This window comes from Rhinopithecus bieti, unplaced genomic scaffold (assembly GCF_001698545.2).
Source record: "Rhinopithecus bieti isolate Rb0 unplaced genomic scaffold, ASM169854v2 scaffold_39317, whole genome shotgun sequence".
Classification (NCBI taxonomy): domain Eukaryota; kingdom Metazoa; phylum Chordata; class Mammalia; order Primates; family Cercopithecidae; genus Rhinopithecus; species Rhinopithecus bieti.
The window spans coordinates 518,193-535,936 of NW_016816467.1; the positions used below are offsets into that span (position 1 = coordinate 518,193).

At 35.5% G+C, this 17,744-nt stretch overlaps 1 protein-coding gene across 2 annotated transcripts in view; it reads left to right on the top strand.

Moving 5' to 3' along the window:
* The window catches only part of SMARCA5 (SNF2 related chromatin remodeling ATPase 5), a 41,544-nt gene that overhangs the window by 18,011 nt on the left and 5,789 nt on the right, over positions 1–17,744 (top strand). For both annotated transcript variants that reach the window (XM_017854905.1, XM_017854907.1), the window contains exons 9-22: positions 79–147; positions 4,129–4,238; positions 5,721–5,947; positions 7,824–7,945; positions 8,018–8,170; positions 9,561–9,693; positions 12,671–12,819; positions 13,016–13,135; positions 13,885–13,995; positions 14,607–14,720; positions 15,062–15,184; positions 15,923–16,055; positions 16,533–16,651; positions 17,113–17,325. In XM_017854905.1, the coding sequence (XP_017710394.1) occupies positions 79–147; positions 4,129–4,238; positions 5,721–5,947; positions 7,824–7,945; positions 8,018–8,170; positions 9,561–9,693; positions 12,671–12,819; positions 13,016–13,135; positions 13,885–13,995; positions 14,607–14,720; positions 15,062–15,184; positions 15,923–16,055; positions 16,533–16,651; positions 17,113–17,325 (1,896 nt within the window). The remainder of the gene's footprint in view (positions 1–78; positions 148–4,128; positions 4,239–5,720; positions 5,948–7,823; positions 7,946–8,017; positions 8,171–9,560; positions 9,694–12,670; positions 12,820–13,015; positions 13,136–13,884; positions 13,996–14,606; positions 14,721–15,061; positions 15,185–15,922; positions 16,056–16,532; positions 16,652–17,112; positions 17,326–17,744) is intronic.

The following is a 17,744-nucleotide window of genomic DNA, read 5'->3' on the forward strand; positions in this document are numbered from 1 at the left end:
ATTTCTATATCTGGTATTATAGGGTATTTATTAATATTATCTCTGATCTGAGTTTTTTTTTTTTTTTTGTTAATCTAGGACTTTGATTCATGGTTTGATACGAACAACTGCCTTGGGGACCAAAAACTAGTTGAGAGGCTTCATATGGTAAGTATTTTGGAGTAGTGTTAAAGCATATTTCTGATGGGAAAAAGGATAAAGGTTTAAACTAGTAGATTATTTTCCTACCAATAAAAAGCACAATGGCTTAAGCATCAGATCTGCTTGAATTCTGACACTTAACTATTACATCTTACAATCAATGTAGGGGATGATGTGTGGTTGTTTCAGTGTTAGAACCTAGAGTGGAATCCTGACTTAAGGGAAAAAGTAATCTCTTACAGTTATACAAAGTACAGTGGGGGAAAGAAGAATTGCATAATAAATATAGACAAGTTTTTTTTGTTGTTTGATCTTGGCTCACTGAAATCTCTGCCTCCCAGGGTCAAGCAGTCTCTCCCCACTCAGTGTCTAGAGTAGCTGGGATTACAGACACTCGCCACCATGCCCAGCTACTTTTTGTGTTTTTTGCAGAGATGGTGTTTCACCATGTTACCCAGGCTAGTCTCGAACTTCTGAACTCAAGTTATCAACTTGCCTGCCTTGGCCTCCCAAAGTGTTGGGATTATAGGCGTGAGCCACCACGCCTGGCCTTATAGACAAGTTTTTAAAGCTTAGTTCAATTAACATTCCATAGAAGAATCTAACAAGTTCACTTTTGAAAGGGCTAAAGATCCATCTGTTTTGTCTTAAATCTAGTGACATTGTGTGTAAGCAACTGCCTTGCATAATGAGCAGAGTTGGTATGTTTTTGCTTTGCTGTATAGCTTTGTTTTTACATACAGCTTCCTGGGACGGTTCTCAGGTAAAAGTTGGTAGGTAGAGAAACTTCTCTAACAGACTCCAGATTAAAATACCCTGGTCAGCAGGTTAAAGCAGAAGCTTGTAAGAATGTCATATGAAGCCCTTAATGACCTAACTCAGGAATTTTCAGCCTCCTTTGACATTTTGGTCTGGGTATATCTTTGAGAGGGGTAAGCAGAGAGGGGAGAACGTGGTTGTCCTGTGTGGTGCTGTATGTTTAGTAGCATCCCTGACACTTCTACTCACTAGATGGCAGTAGTGACATTCCTCCAGTTGTGACAACCAAAAATTTCTCAACATTGCAGATGTCCCCTGAGGAACAAAATTGTGCCCCTCCATGACCTAACCTTTTTAACGTTCTTTGGCATCTGTTTTACTACTTCTTATATTGAGCTTTAATTTGACAGATTGCTGACCCCACTGTCAGTTTTCTCTATGCATTGTGGTAATTCTAATCTATTTTTGCTTATCATTTTTGCTACATCTAGAATCCTTTTTCCTGATCTCTTGACTAATGCCTAGTCCAAGACTCAGTTACATCACCTCCACTGAACCAGCCAGGCTGAGGCTGGCCTAGCCATCTGTGTATTCCATCTTTAACAATCTGAGCACCCTAACATTATAGGACTTTGCAGAAGACATTGAGATGATTCACAAGTGTTTTCCATACTGGATTGTAAGCACAAAGGCAGGAAGCACATATTTATTTGTCTTTATATACCTGGCACAATGCCTAGTTAGAGTGGATATTTGAGCAGGGAAAAAAATTTAAGTTCAAGATTGTTCAAATATTTCATTATAAAGTACTTTAAAATTCTTAAATACTGAGAGTTTTGTTAAATATTTGAAGGTAGTAATTTCCTAGCTACCTTTATTTCAATTCAGATGGCATTCATGCGTCTGAGCACTCTCTTCGTATTTACTTAGACCAAGGATTGTGGAGTGTATATGTAATCTTGGGAGTAGAAAAGGAGGCAGAAGAACGTGAATTTTTGCATGCATTTTTTTTCCCCTTATTCCTCTGCTCTTGGCTTTCCTGTAGTAAATACGTAGGTACATCTAGGTAAAGCAAATGAACAACCCACAGAGCAGAATCAACCAGATTTGGAAACTGTTTTATTCACAGGGTATTTTGAAAATGCTTATGAAGTCAAGGAGAAGAGGTCTTGTAGCTACCTCTCTATTTTCTCCTGCTCTTTACTTTGAAGTTTCTAGAGTAGCACCTGTGGTCTCATAATGAAAGGAAGGTTTAGAAGTCAGTATGGATATGCTTAGGAATGAGATAACTCTTATTTAATGTGTTAGTTATCTAATGCTGCAAAAGAACCCCTTATTCCCTCCACCCCCCAAAAACACCTTAACCCCCTTTAGGGGTAAATAAGACTCCCTATTTCCCCACCCCAAAACACTTAATAGTTTATTAACAACGCTAGAATTTATGGGTTGACCGGGTGGTTTCTTTGTGGGTTACACCTAGGTTTATCCAGTTAGATTTATTTAGCTGGACAATGCTAGAAGAGAACCAGTTGGAGCTAAAGGTCTTCACTTACACATCTGGCAGTTGCTGGCGCCTGTCAACTAGGGCTAAACTAGCTTTTCTACATGGTAATATTAGAGAGGTGTTGATGATGTTTTCCCCAGTGATGTCTAATTTGTTTTGTGATATAGTCACTGTTTTTAAAAACCAGTGTAGATAGAACAGAGGTACAAAAAAGGGTATTTTTAGTTGTATAGTTAATTTTAAAACTTACTGTTTTATGAAAATGAGTGAACTCATTTTCGTGGATTACATATATAACGTGGAAATGTCTCATTGTTTAATAAAAGAAACCAGATATAAATAGGTGCTTATTGAGTGAGTCCATGTATATAAAGTTAAAAATGATAGGCGAAATTAATTTATGGTGTCTAAAAGTAAGAATATTGCTTACCCTTGGGAAGGAGAAGAGGGGATAGTGACTGGAAGGGACACAAAAATGATTTCTAGAGTGTTCTATTTAGGTAATAACATGGGTACTTTTACAGTACTTGAATAAAATTTCTAGAACTGCACACTCATGATTTATTGAAGTGTATACTTGTATATTCCTTCTGTAAGTTAGGACAGTAAGTTTAAAGACCAACCATAAAAGAGATCTTAATGAGACCCTTGCCCATTCTTAAGCAATGTTAGACAGTCTGCATGCAAGTAACTAGTGTTAGACCTGAAAGGCAGCAAATTGTTGAAAACATCATTTTAAAAATTTACTATTGTTTTTAGTATTTTATGGTAGTATAACAAGTACATACTCATTATGTATACAGGCACATCTCATTACGCTTTGCAGTGCCTCACAGATACTGTATTTTTAAGAAAAATTTACTTTTCAAAACAAATAGATGGTTTGTGGCAATCGTGTGTCAAGGAAGTCTGTCAACACCATTTTCCCAAGGCTTGTGTTTACTCTGTTTTTAAAGCAATAATGTACTGCTCTAAATGATGTATCACATTTTTAAAGTAATAATGTATTTTTAAACTAAGGTATGTACTTTTTTAAAGACATGATGCTATTGCACACTTAATAGTGTAAATGTAACTCTTAGATGCACTGGGAAATGTGACTTGCTTTATTGAGGTAGTCTGGAACTGAGCCTACAATATCTCTGAGGTATGCCTGTATTGAATAAGTAATGATCTTGTATTATTACTCTTCAGGAACCCAGTAGTAATAAATTATATACAGTTAGCCCTTCATATCCATAGGTTCCACATCCATAGATTCAATCAACTATGGATTGGAAATATTTGCCCCCAAAACAGATAAAAATAAAATGGATGGTTCCATCTGTGTTAAACATACTGACCTTTTCCTTGTCATTATTCCCTAAACAGTATAGTGTAACAAGTATTTACATAGCATTTACATTCTATTAACTGTTATTACAAGTAATCTAGAGATGATTTAAAGTATATGGAAGGATGTTTGTAGGTTATATGCAGATACTACATTTTATATAATGGACTCGAGCATTTGTGGATTTTGATATTCAAAGGGAAGGGGACGGGAACTCGTCTCCCATAGATACTGAGATATGACTATATTTGCAGGGAGAAGTCCTAAGAAATCACTTGATACTCATGAAGAGAAATTTCTTTTTCATATATTTTATGTACAATTCTAAGATGCTGAAATATGACCTTATGTGTAATATTGGTATTACCTATTTATTTTTGTCCTTTTTGAGGTTTTGCGTCCATTCCTGCTTCGTCGAATTAAGGCTGATGTTGAAAAGAGTTTGCCTCCAAAGAAGGAAGTAAAAATCTATGTGGGCCTCAGCAAAATGCAAAGGGAATGGTATGTGGTCTCAGATACACTTGATAGCACTATTGATTCTTCCCTAAATTTCATTTGTATTTTGTTTTCCTAATTTGTGTTTTCATGGAATTGCAGTTTGCTGGATTGAACTCAACCTGAAAAGAGTTTTCTCGTCATGTAGTAGAGGGCTTGTTCATGAAGTTCGTTATAGAAAATTTTGAACCTACTAGATGACAGAATCAGGATGGAAGGCTTATAAATCCAAAATTAAAATTGGGATTTAAATAAATGGGTTTCATATGAAGCCATCTATTTGGGTTTTTTTAAAAGGAAACTGTGATGGCACAGTGTGGGAAATACACGGTTCACTTAGTAGTTCATAAATACTGGATCAGCAGTGTAAAGTGGCTGCAGAAGAAGATACTGTTATGTAAGTGTAGTGTTCAAAGGGGGGGAAATAAATTTACCCTTTTCTTTACTGGTCTCATTATATTTCATGTATATTTAAGTGCATACTTAAATTTTGCTAAGTATTTGCAAGAGACTAGAGTTGTTTGGTTAAAGAACTTAATATCATATAGAGAATTGGGCATGTTATCTGGGTAGGAGGTTATCTGTAGAAGGTGGTCGGTCCTAAATGTCCTCAAAACTTTTGAAAGAGTAGCAGATACTAGGCTTAGCTTGGATGACTGTAAAACAGAACTAAGATGAGTCAATGCTAAGAGAAGACAAATATTTTTTAAACATTTGAGTGAACTTTATATCAGAATTGAGATGGAAAGATCTGCCTTGTTGTTTAAGCATAGATTGCTTAGGCTACTTATTTTGTTCAAAGGATCCAAGGCTCTAAAACTTTAGTGCTTAGACAAATTATTCATTCTTTCATAACAATGTCTAAATTCTTAGTATACATTCAAGGCTTTTTATAATCTGGCCTTAGCTTATGGCTGTAGCTTCACAGACCTACCTCACAGACGTATCTCCCTCCCCCTATGTATTTATATGTATGTTTAAATCACGTTGTATTCATATTGTTCTCATCATCATGCCTTACCATTTCATTAGTCTTCTTGTCTTCTCAGATGTTAGGGTTCTTACCTAAATGCTACACCAGCTATGGGGTATATAAAAATCGAGTAGTGGCACTTTCTGTTGCAAAAAACTACAAACTAAAATTATGTTTAAAACTTTTATTTTTTAAAGTTTTGCTTTATTACTTAAAAATATAATATCTTACTGCTTTGTTTTAATTCTACCCAAGGGAACTGTTTTTGTACTTTTAAAATAATATCCTCAAGGCCCAAGGCATAAGTGTGAACATTGTAACGCTATGTACAATAAAGAAAATGGAAGCAAAAGAAAGAGGTTACAGATGTTAAATTCCTAACCATCCCTAGAAGTTGATGAGTAGTTTCTTACAGAATTTGGGGGTTCAGGTGGGGAAGGAGGTTAAATATGTAAAGTGGCAGGGGTTGATCAAGAAACGTTTAAGCTCTAAAAATATTTTTCTTCTTTGAATAGGTATACTCGGATATTAATGAAAGATATAGATATACTCAATTCAGCAGGCAAGATGGACAAAATGAGGTTATTGAACATCCTGATGCAGTTGAGAAAGTGCTGTAATCATCCATATCTCTTTGATGGAGCGGAACCTGGTCCACCTTATACAACAGATATGCATCTAGTAACCAACAGTGGCAAAATGGTGGTTTTAGACAAGCTGCTCCCTAAGTTAAAAGAACAAGGTATCTGTTACCCGTATCAAATTATCAAAACTGTTTTAAAATGCTCATGTTAAAACAAAGGAGCACTATACTTTGAAATGACTGCTCTGATGCTTTCCAAAGTTGAAGTGTAGAATATTAAAAAAACCTATTCATTATCTGAGCTCTAACCCCTACTCCTGATTTTAGGCCTTAAGTCTCTTAGAAGGTAAGCAATAGTTAGAGCAACCATACTCCCTTGATTTTGGGAAAAGTTTACACTTTATATATACTTTCCTAGAAATTACAGCTTTCTGTCATAAAATGTGAAGATTGCACCTCCCTCCCACACATGGTTCCCAGATCCATTGTTAGACAGTGGTGGTGTGTTCATGATACTGTTTTTTAATTATTTATGTGGGGTTTAGTTTAATTAGGTATTATGTACATGGACCTGAAACATTTTTATTTATAGTATGTTGACTTTTTATATGAAAAGGGGTATGTCTGTGGTGTGTGTTTGGGTATATTTAAATTACACGAATGTAGAAAGAACTTAGAAGCCAGCTTCCAATTTTAACTAATAAAAAATGTTTTTAGTCTACTATACTTTTCCTCCTCCCAGATTATTTGAAGCAAACGTCAGACACTATAGCATTTCATAAATTATCTCTCTCTTAAAGATAAGAAATATCACTGATACAGTATTAAGTGTACAGATTCAAGTTGGTGTTTCTCTCTGTATTTTAATAAGAATGACAGTTGTACCAGTAGATGAATCTCCTCTATGATACTATCAAAAGCATATTGTAAGAGTTGTCAGTGAATGGGTTTACTTTTCCTTTTATAGCTTTTGTAGAGATAGATTTTAAAAAATGCTTTCCTTGAAAGCAAAGTAATTAAAGGAATTGAATTGGTGGGGAGGAGTGGCAGGAACTTGGTGGGAATATTCAGATATTAATGTAAAGTATATTAAACTCTGCAGGGAAAATGGAGACTATTAAATGTTCTCATGTTGCAGTACCTTTTTGGAAGGCTGAGGTGGGCAGATCATTTAAGGTCAGGAGTTCAAGACCAGCCTGGCCAACATGGTGAAACTCCATCTCTACCAAAAATACAAAAAATTTAGCTGGGCATGGTGGCATGCACCTGTAGTCCCAGTTATTTGGGAGGCTGAGGCAGATGAATCACTTGAACCTGGGAGGCAGAACTGAGATGGCGCCACTGCACTCCAGCCTGGGTGTCAGAGCGAGACTCCATCTCAAAAAAAAAAAAAAAAAATTCTTACGCATTTGAGGTGCAGGAACGTGTGACAACAGCAGATTGTCAGCCTCCGCTTCTAAGACGGGATCATTTCATAATCATTACTTTTCAAAATGATCCTTTCTCTTGATGCGTTCTACTGAAAGTATTATGTAGCTGCCTAAAGAAGTGGAAGGCAGTCAGATAGTTTGAATCACATCAGATAAGTGAAGGATAGTGATTGTAGATATAATACGAGGCACATATTACGGTCCTTTGATCTGGAATGGGTCTTCAGAACCAGGTTGAAACCTGGAGTATTAGGTGTGTGTTGGGGGTTTGGGGAGTCATACGCATTGAAGAGGAGTTGTGGAGTAGTGGAAGGTTATTTTTAAACATATGTGGGGTAACAAGATAATGATTATCTTACCCTTTGAGATGGGAAAGCCTTCCAGACCAGAGGCAAATATGCTTTTCTGTGCAAATGTTACCCTTTTTTATTTGTGCCATGGTGAGAAAAAAGTGGGAAATGACTGACTTGGATAATAATGTGTAGATTTTTTTGCCCCCTTGTAACCAAGTAGGTAACTTTGGAATTAAAGATAATTGGTTAGTCTTACTTTTGGTTACCCTTAAATTTTTCTACTTTTGAATATATTAATATATTCACTAACAGGTTCACGAGTATTAATCTTCAGTCAAATGACAAGGGTATTGGACATTTTGGAAGATTATTGCATGTGGAGAAATTATGAGTACTGCAGGTTGGATGGTCAGACGCCCCATGATGAGAGACAAGTGAGTAAAATTTGGGGAGGGAGATAAAAAAGAATCATAAATTTTTTGACAATAATTTTATTTTATCCATAGGACTCCATCAATGCATACAATGAACCAAACAGCACAAAGTTTGTTTTCATGTTAAGCACGCGTGCTGGTGGTCTTGGCATCAATCTTGCGACTGCTGATGTAGTAATTTTGTATGATTCTGATTGGAATCCCCAAGTAGATCTTCAGGCTATGGTAAGAGATAACAAATAAATTTATTCTGTGCTTAGTAGATGAATTAGTTAGGGTGAGCTAATTCTACAAATATCAGTGACTTAACCCGATAGAATTTTATTTTTCTCCAATCCAGTGGTTCAGTGAGAGTATATTGAGTTGATGTTCCATCTAAATATAAGGGTATTCCCATCTCAGAGATCTGCCATATCTTAGGACCCTGGAGTCCTCTGCTATGTCCTCTGCATCCTATTGACAGAGGGGGAAAGGATAGAGTGGGAGATTTCCCAGGAAATTTATGGGTCAGACCTTGAAAGAGCCTCCTTGTCTCTCCACCCTCTTGATCAGACAGTTGGACAGAACTCAAATCATGTAGCATAACTGACTGCAAGGGAATTGGTAAATTATACTGTAGTTGTATCACAGGACGAAAGAGAATTGGGTTTGATGAGCAACTAGCCTGTCTGCCACCTTAGATATTTAAAAGATAACACCTGTGTGAAAGTACCAGTCAGATCAGGAAGATTATTTTTAGATTGAGAGAATTGATACTGCAGATTGGCCTGATCCATGATACTGGTGACTATAAACCCAACTGTAATTAGTCACTTTCTTTTTTTTTTTGAGACGGAGTCTCACTCTGTTGCCCAGGCTGGAGCACAAGGTCCGCCTCCCGGATTCACACTATTCTCCTGCCTCAGCCTCCCAAGTAGCTGGGATTACAGGTGTGCACCACCACGCCTGGCTAATTTTGTATTTTTCTTAGAGATGGGGTTTCACCATGTTGGTCAGGCTGGTCTTGAATTCCTCACCTTCAGATGATTCCCCCACCTCAGCCTCCGAAAGTGCTGGGATAACAGGAGTGAGCTACTGCGCCCAGCCCATTAATCACTTTCATCTTGTGCTCTTACTAAGGTTGACTGGGGAAAATTGACCAATTATTAGAAATAAGGGAGTTTTTTAGGAATGTAGTTAGCAAAAGTGAAACAAATTCCTATTCAAACTAGTTTGACTACTTGTATGTAGTTAATTGGGTAATATTTAAAGATTAGAATTTTTATGTTGTTTGCTAAGTTCATTGTTTCATGTCACTTTTTTGCCTGATAGCAGTAACAATTTGGGTTTGATTTAGATAGAAAAACATTTTGAATTTAAACCTAGGGAAAAGACTTAAAATCTTTTCTCATCAGACTTAAAAATTACAATTTTGTATATTGTTTGGAGACATTGTGTGTGTTTTATCTCTGTAACCTAGCAGAATTCATCTGATTCCTTACAGATTCATTGTTATTACAAATTTTTAGAAGTTTTATACTTCAGAATATTTTAATTTTGTTTCTCATTGTACCCATTTTAGTGTTATTTATGTGACTTTTAAACTCAATTCAAAATAACATGGTAATTTATTTAGGACCGAGCACATAGAATTGGACAGACCAAGACAGTCAGGGTGTTCCGCTTTATAACTGATAACACTGTAGAAGAAAGAATAGTAGAACGTGCTGAGATGAAACTCAGACTGGATTCAATAGTCATTCAACAAGGTAAGCCATGGAACTTTAAAACTTTACCAAGTTGGATTGACACAACCTGTTTTTGTTTGAACATCGTCTTAGAAGATTCTTGTTAGTAAGCATCCATTGAGTCAAGCTTGCAGCCAGTAGAGATGACTTGTATTGCAAATACAGTAAACTTTAGTTTTGTCCTTAAGAAGATTTATTTGGGCTCAGGACAATTGAGTTTTGAATAATGACTCTGTCAGTTAGCAGTTCCCTCTCATTACATGAACCCATTTCCTCATCTGTTAAGTGGGGATAAAAATACACTTAAGGATTTTAAAGGATTAAAGCGGCTAATATATATAAGATATCTGATATTCAGTGTGGTAGTTAATGATTTATATGTACTAATTACTCTGGATTACTGTGGGTAATACTGAAGAAATAAAAATCAAAGAGCCTGATTTTATTCTTTTTTCTTGTCTGCAACTTACTGAGTACCCACCAGATGCTAGGCACTGTTCTTGGTGTTGAGAATTCAGTGGTAAATGGAACATTCAAGTATTCTTACTTTCAAAGAGTTTACAATTTAGTTGGGAGGGCAGATGAAGTAAACAAGGTATAAGTAGGAGTAGGGGTGAGAGTGGGATTTTATTTTGAATCAATTGAAGGAAACTTAAGTTCTCATTCCACATCAGCTTTTAAGGATGACATAATTTATGTTTTCATGAAACTTACTGTAAAGTTGATGATGGGAAATACAAAATTCAAGAAAAGGGGTGGGAAACTTAACTTCAAATGTGCATTAGTTTCCTTTGTAACTGCATGGTGGGCATATATTTACTGTCTATAAAACTGAAAGGCATATTGTTACATTGTTTACTGATTATGTAGGTATCTTGATTTTGTCAGTCTCTTATTTGCATGTTAGAGAGTATTTTACATGTCTTTGGTGTCCCTAATGCTATTCATAGTGTTGGCCATATGTCTGAGTACCTAAAGACAATAAATTATTGCTTATTTTTACAAATTGTTTCCGTTAATAAAGTGTTTACTTTGTGCCAGGCAGTGTGAACATTTCATTTTCTCCTTTAGTCTTCATGCCAGCTCGAGATGTTAGCATCAGAGGTAAAGGCTTTTGAGAGGTTAAATTACTTGTTCATTGTACATACAGCTGGGAAGTGACTCAAGGGGGATCAAGAACTTTGTTAACTATTAAGCATTTAATTAGAAAGGTCTTTGGGGGCTTCTCGAGGCTGCCAACCCATGAGGTTATCTCATGGGTGATATAATGGCTAATGTTTTATTTTTCTGCACACATCTATGTGTTTTGAAAAACACCTGCCATGTGCTTCTTGTTCTCAGTTATTTTCATCCATGAAACACTTTTTTTTTGAGATGGAGTTTTGCTCGTTGCTCAGGCCGGAGTACAATGGCACGATCTTGGCTCACTGCAACCTCCACTTCCCGGGTTCAAGCAATTCTCCCGCCTCAGCCTCCTGAGTAGCTGGGTTTACAGATGCCCACCACCAGTGGTGCCTGGCTAATTTTTTTGTATTTTTAGTAGAGACAGGGTTTCACTTTGTTGACCAGCCTGGTCTCAAACTCCTGACCTCAGGTGATCCACCCACCTCGGCCTCCCAAAGTGCTAGATTACAGGTGAGAGCCACCGTGCCTGTCAGAAACACTTTTTTTTAAAGATTAAAAAACCTTAATTTATTCATAAATTTAGAAATCTTGAGGTTTTTTACTTCATATTTACTGTGGCAATTTTTGGAGCAAACCTTCAGGCTAATAGCTTTCTTGTGCCATTTGTAGACATGTTAGTCAAACAGCAAGGCTTAAGTACATACCTCTGTGTTACAGTTTTTTATTTGAGAGACATAATTGAAAACGAGAGTACACAAGCACTTTACATCTGAAGGTTCCCTCTCTGCCCAACTTGGAAGTAGCTTGTATAAGCATGAGACCATTTTGGTAGCAATGGCAGCATCCAATCCAAAGAAACTTACTTTCTGGATATTGCCTCACTTTCAACGTCACGGATGTTTGGTTGTATATTCTGTTATGGGCCCCAAACCATGATACGAGTATTTAAAGAAGTTGTTGAAAACTTGGATCTTGTTCCACTTAATTACAAGTTGGTTGGCATATAAAAATCAAAGCTTTGTTTAGATGTATGTGAGTGACTCTTGAGGTGGGTGAAAACAAGTCTTTCTGGGTTTTTTTTTTTTTTAATCTGTATTTTTGAAAACACAAATTACAAGGTTGTCCAAATTCCTGCCAACTGAAAATCTTTAGTAATTTATTAATGGTGAGTTTCTTCGATGATCCAGATACATTTTCTCACCAGGTGTGGTAGTGCATGTGTTTAGTCCTAGCTACTTGGGAAGCTGAGACAGGAGGATGGCTTGAGCAGGGAGTTGAAGGCTGCAGTGACTATGGTCCTGTCATTGCACTCCAGCCTAAGCAACAGAGCAAGACTGCGTCTCAAAGAAATAAACGAATAAAATAAATTTTTAGGAGTTTCAGTTCTTCTGGAAGTTTTCTTTAAAAGAAACTGTTACATATTTCAGTTCTGTGTAAAGTTTGGCCTGTGTGAAGGATTTTTCACTTTACTTTTCTAAGGAGAAAAAGCTGATTTGGGGAGTATTAGTAATAACACCTTTCTGCTCATCAGAAACTTGTGTATATAATGCTTCCATCTGTTGAAACTTGGAGGTTTTTGAAAACTTCGTCATATGCAGCTTTCACAAAAGATTATATTTCATTGACACAGTATACTGTGTAGGGTTCATTATATAATACATCAGCTTTAGGAATGTTTTGTAGCTTACCAACTGAAAATTTGGCGTTAAATTTAGTGCAAAAATGAAAATTATCAGATGCGAATAAACAGTAAACAGAAATGATTGACATTTGAGACAGAATTATAAGGCATTAAACCTTACATTTAAAATTTCAAGTTTCCAGTAAAATAAAGTCTGTTCAGTTGACATTATACAACACAATCTTTTTTCAGGGAGGCTGGTGGATCAGAATCTGAACAAAATTGGGAAAGATGAAATGCTTCAAATGATTAGACATGGGGCAACACATGTGTTTGCTTCAAAGGAAAGTGAGATCACTGATGAAGATATTGATGGTATTTTAGAAAGAGGTGCAAAGAAGGTGAGATGTAGATTAAATAATGCTTTTAATATAGAATGTTTTAGACCAGAAACAGGAAATATTTGTTACATTGATGATAAATAATTTTATTTCCCTAACAAAAAAGCTTTTATGTACCTGAAGTTAATTTATTTTGACTGCAGGTTTCATGCTTTCTTTGTTGTGAATCTAAGAAGTTGATTATTTTGTTCTCTAGACTGCAGAGATGAATGAAAAGCTCTCCAAGATGGGCGAAAGCTCACTTAGAAACTTTACAATGGATACAGAGTCGAGTGTTTATAACTTCGAAGGAGAAGACTATAGAGAAAAACAAAAGGTAATTTAGAAATAGGTTTGGGTTACATGAAAGCTTTATTTTACTGGAAACCTGGAATTTTAAGTGTTACTGTAATGTCTTGTAATTTTGCTTAAAACAGCAGTCATTTTTGCTTATTCACATCTGAATATTTACATCATTATGTAAAATTTAATGCCGGTTTTTCAGTTGGGAAGCTCTGAACTATTTTAAAATTTTGTAATGAAGTTTGTGTTTACAGTGAAATATATTCTTGTATGAGATGAATAGTAATGTGGGATGGTAACCTGATTCATTTTATTTTAAACAGCAGAAGTGGCTGGTAATAAAGGGAAAATTTCCTTAACTTCATAAGTAATACTTGGTAATATAGAGATAAATTGAAAATACCCATAGAGTACAAGAAAAAAATAATTCTACCCAATGTTTTCTTGTTAACATTTAGGTCTGTATCTTCAGAATTTTTTCTAGGCTAATTTGTGTCTACACTTTTCTCCTAGTTTAGATTTATACAAAACATTCAGTAGCGTTTCTCCCTCATTTAACAGTTGTTCTTTAAACAAGAAATACTGAATGCTTACACTGTTGACTGGACACTGTCTCGTGTTAATTATATACATAATATTGAGCAAAGTATCATATTCCCCACCCTCATAGAGCTTATAGCCTAGGATTTTGTGAATATCTTTCTATTTACAAACATCCTTCTTGATGATGATTTGTTACTATGGAATAAAAGTCTGTGATCTGAGTTGTTTCCCATGTTCTAGATTGCATTCACAGAATGGATTGAACCACCTAAACGAGAAAGAAAAGCCAACTATGCCGTGGATGCATATTTCAGGGAAGCTCTTCGTGTTAGTGAACCTAAAGCCCCCAAGGTGAGTTGACTGACATAGCATAAAAATATCTAAAATTTTTGAAAATGTAATTTTTTTCTTATATTCTTGCACAAAGATTGATAATTACATTTTGTCTTTTTTTTTTTTTTTTTGAGACAGAGTCTTGCTCTGTTACCAGGAGTACAGTGGTGCAATCTCAACTCACTGCAACCTCCACCTCCCGGGTTCAAGCAATTCTCCTGCCTCAGCCTCTCGAGTAGCTGGGACTACAGGCGCCCACCACCACCCCTGGCTAATTTTTGTAATTTTAGTAGCTATGGGGTTTCACTGTGTTGGCCAGGATGGTCTTGATCTCTTGACCTCGTGATCTGCCTGCCTTGGCCTCCCAAAGTGTTGGGATTACAGGCGTGAGCCACCACCTCCGGCCTACATTTTGTATTTCTTTGGAGGGTACTCCTTTCTGTTTTTAGTTAACATTTTTAAAAAATTAATTTTGAATCTGTGCATTTAAAATTAAGATATCAATTCAGTTTTATTGAAAGATATTATTCAGTTGCTTGCAGAATTGGCTGTCATGGTTTCTGAAGACTAAGAATACATTTAAAACAAAATTTCTTTTTTATGGATAATGCTTATTTTATTTTCTTTAGGCTCCTCGACCTCCAAAACAACCCAATGTTCAGGATTTCCAGTTCTTTCCTCCACGTTTATTTGAATTACTGGAAAAAGAAATTCTGTTTTACAGAAAAACTATTGGGTACAAGGTAATTAAAATTATCCACCTTTCTGTTCATTCCTATCCAGAAATTATGGAAGGTATAAACATTAGTTATAAATATTTATTTAATTTGGACCTAGTAGGAAAAGTAATTGCTTTAGCCTAGCCTAGTTGTATATGTGAAATATGTAAACTTGGGTCTGTTGTTCTTTAAAAAGAAAAAATAAGACTTCATGACCAATCTAGTTTGTTTTTAATGTCATAAATGCAGTGTATCAGTGTATTTTCTTTCCTGGTTGAATCGAAACTTGTGAAATGTCAGTGAGTTGGTTTATCACATGCTCTTTAAAATTTACTGATTTAATGGCATAGGAAAATACCTTTTAGGTACCTCGAAATCCTGAGCTGCCTAATGCAGCACAGGCACAAAAAGAAGAACAGCTCAAAATTGATGAAGCTGAATCCCTTAATGATGAAGAGCTAGAGGAAAAAGAGAAGCTTCTAACACAGGTATAGCCTTTAATCAGTACAAATTTTAGTAACAGTTTGTTGTAAAGGACTGTTTTAGGTTATGTTGGGGCATACAAATAAGTAAGTTTGTGCTTTTAAAGATGGAATAATTGGAGACAATTATGGGCATGTGAATAAATGCTCCATTTGATTGTCACTAGTTGAGGTAGTTGAGAAGACTACAGATTTTATTACTCTGGCCTCGGTAGAGTGGGCATCCTTTTTATCACCTTACTTTGAATGTTCTTATCTTTCCTATGAATTTTCCACTTTGCTACCCAGTCACCATTTTCAATTATAAATCTTGGCTTGGTGTTTTTTAAACATCCTTTGGTGTTCATCAAGGTCTTTCAGAATCTGGCCTTTGACTTACCTTTAAAGCTTTATTTTCCTTCCATTTTTCTACTTGCTCATATTTTGCCCTTTATGTTTTCACTCTTTCTGGCCAACTGCTAATAATCCTTCAAAGCTCAGTGAAACTGTTACCTTTTCATACAGTGTTCCTTACTCTCTCCCACTCATATTTAATTGCTTGGGTATTTGAGCAATGTATAATGTGTTGTCAAAAGTGTACATTTACGTACACGAAAAGTTACCACTCTAAAAGAACTTAATAAATAAACTAGCAGCAATTGAAAATTTGTTATTGTAATATTTAGAAGAATTGCTAAAGTTTTAATAGCATGTTTTCCAGTTTAATGTGCTGTGATTAAATATCTTGTTTCTGTTCCTGTGAAGGGATTTACCAATTGGAATAAGAGAGATTTTAATCAGTTTATCAAGGCTAATGAGAAGTGGGGTCGTGATGATATTGAAAATATAGCAAGAGAAGTAGAAGGCAAAACTCCAGAAGAAGTCATTGAATATTCAGGTAATTCTTTTAACCAGGCTGTTGGAGTTTAGTAAGAGCTGTTGGAAGGTTCTTGTTTTCCTACTCTGAATTATGTTGTGATTAACTAATTTTGTCACAACGTAGTTAGTACCTTCTTCATTATTTTTTACAAATTAAAAAATGTCCCCTTCCCAAAAATAGCGTAATGGTTTCCTTTTTAAAAATTTTTTAACCCTAGCTAACTCTAGCCACAGCAGAGAAAATCAGAATAAGTCACTGGATAATTGCCCTTGCGTTTTTATCTTAATTTCTCTCCATAACTTCAAGTATTATGTGTTGTGTTTCCTGAAGTCAGTTGTATTATCAGGTTAATATATGAGGGTATGCTGTGGTGAGTCTGCTTAGAATAGCAGAAATTTAAGAATTAGAAGATAAATAATCTAGTTGATCCTATTTTTGTTTACACTAAAGAAATAAAAATATACATGATTTGTTTACTTTGTCCAATTTTTACAGCTGTGTTCTGGGAAAGGTGCAATGAGCTCCAGGACATAGAGAAGATTATGGCCCAGATTGAAAGGGGAGAGGCGAGAATTCAAAGAAGAATAAGCATCAAGAAAGCACTTGACACAAAGGTAATTTGCTTGCTAATAAGTTAGGGTAGTTAATAACTCCTAGCTGAGAGTTATTTTTATATAATGTGTTGTAGTCAGTGATACAGTCACTTAGAGAGTGACTTTTTATAAAAGGAAAAGAAGTTAGGGTTCACAATTTAAAATTTCTTCGAGTAGCATTCAAATATGGTGTTGTCAACAGAATTTACCTGTATGCTAGACTGATAGATCTGAGTCAGAGGCACTAAGATTAGCTTTTTACTAAGTAGAATCAGAAAGTCTTAGTCTGTATTTCTCTTTATAATGATAATAAAGACTATAAAGGTCTTTCAGGACAGAGGTTATATAAAGCAATTGAGGTGCTCTGGATAGAAAATTCTGATTTGAAATACAACATTTCAGCTAATTATACTAAAGCTGCGTTTGAAATACAGATTATATAGCGTTTGTATTTTATATAATACAAAATCTGACTTTCATAGATTGGACGGTACAAAGCACCTTTTCATCAGCTGAGAATATCATATGGTACTAACAAAGGAAAAAACTATACTGAAGAAGAAGATCGTTTTCTGATTTGTATGCTTCACAAACTTGGATTTGACAAAGAAAATGTTTATGATGAATTGCGACAGTGTATTCGCAACTCTCCTCAGTTCAGATTTGACTGGTTTCTTAAGTCCAGAACTGCAATGGTGAGTGCTCAGGGCTTTTTTGTGTACAGTAGCCAAGTTCAGAGTAAGTGTCATCTTTGGTATTCTTTAAGGTGACCTTAAAAAAATGTATGAAGTAGACTTTTGTTGCAATATTGTTAGTATCATAAAACCTAATAGCAGGGATAACTTACAAGTTTATTGATCCCATCCTTTAATATCTTACATCTTTAAACATCACTATATGATAAGACTAGCTTTTCAAGTTCTAAGTGGGAGGAAGTATCAGTTTCAACTTCTGAGTGTTAGGACTTTTGGTTTTCAAATGAACATATTTCTATAAAGAAAAGGCATCTGCATACTAGAATGCTGAATATGGATTATTTTAAGATGGCTTATTGTAGTAAACACTATTTTTGTACTGATTAAATGCTAGGTTTTGTTTTTATTCCCAATGTCTG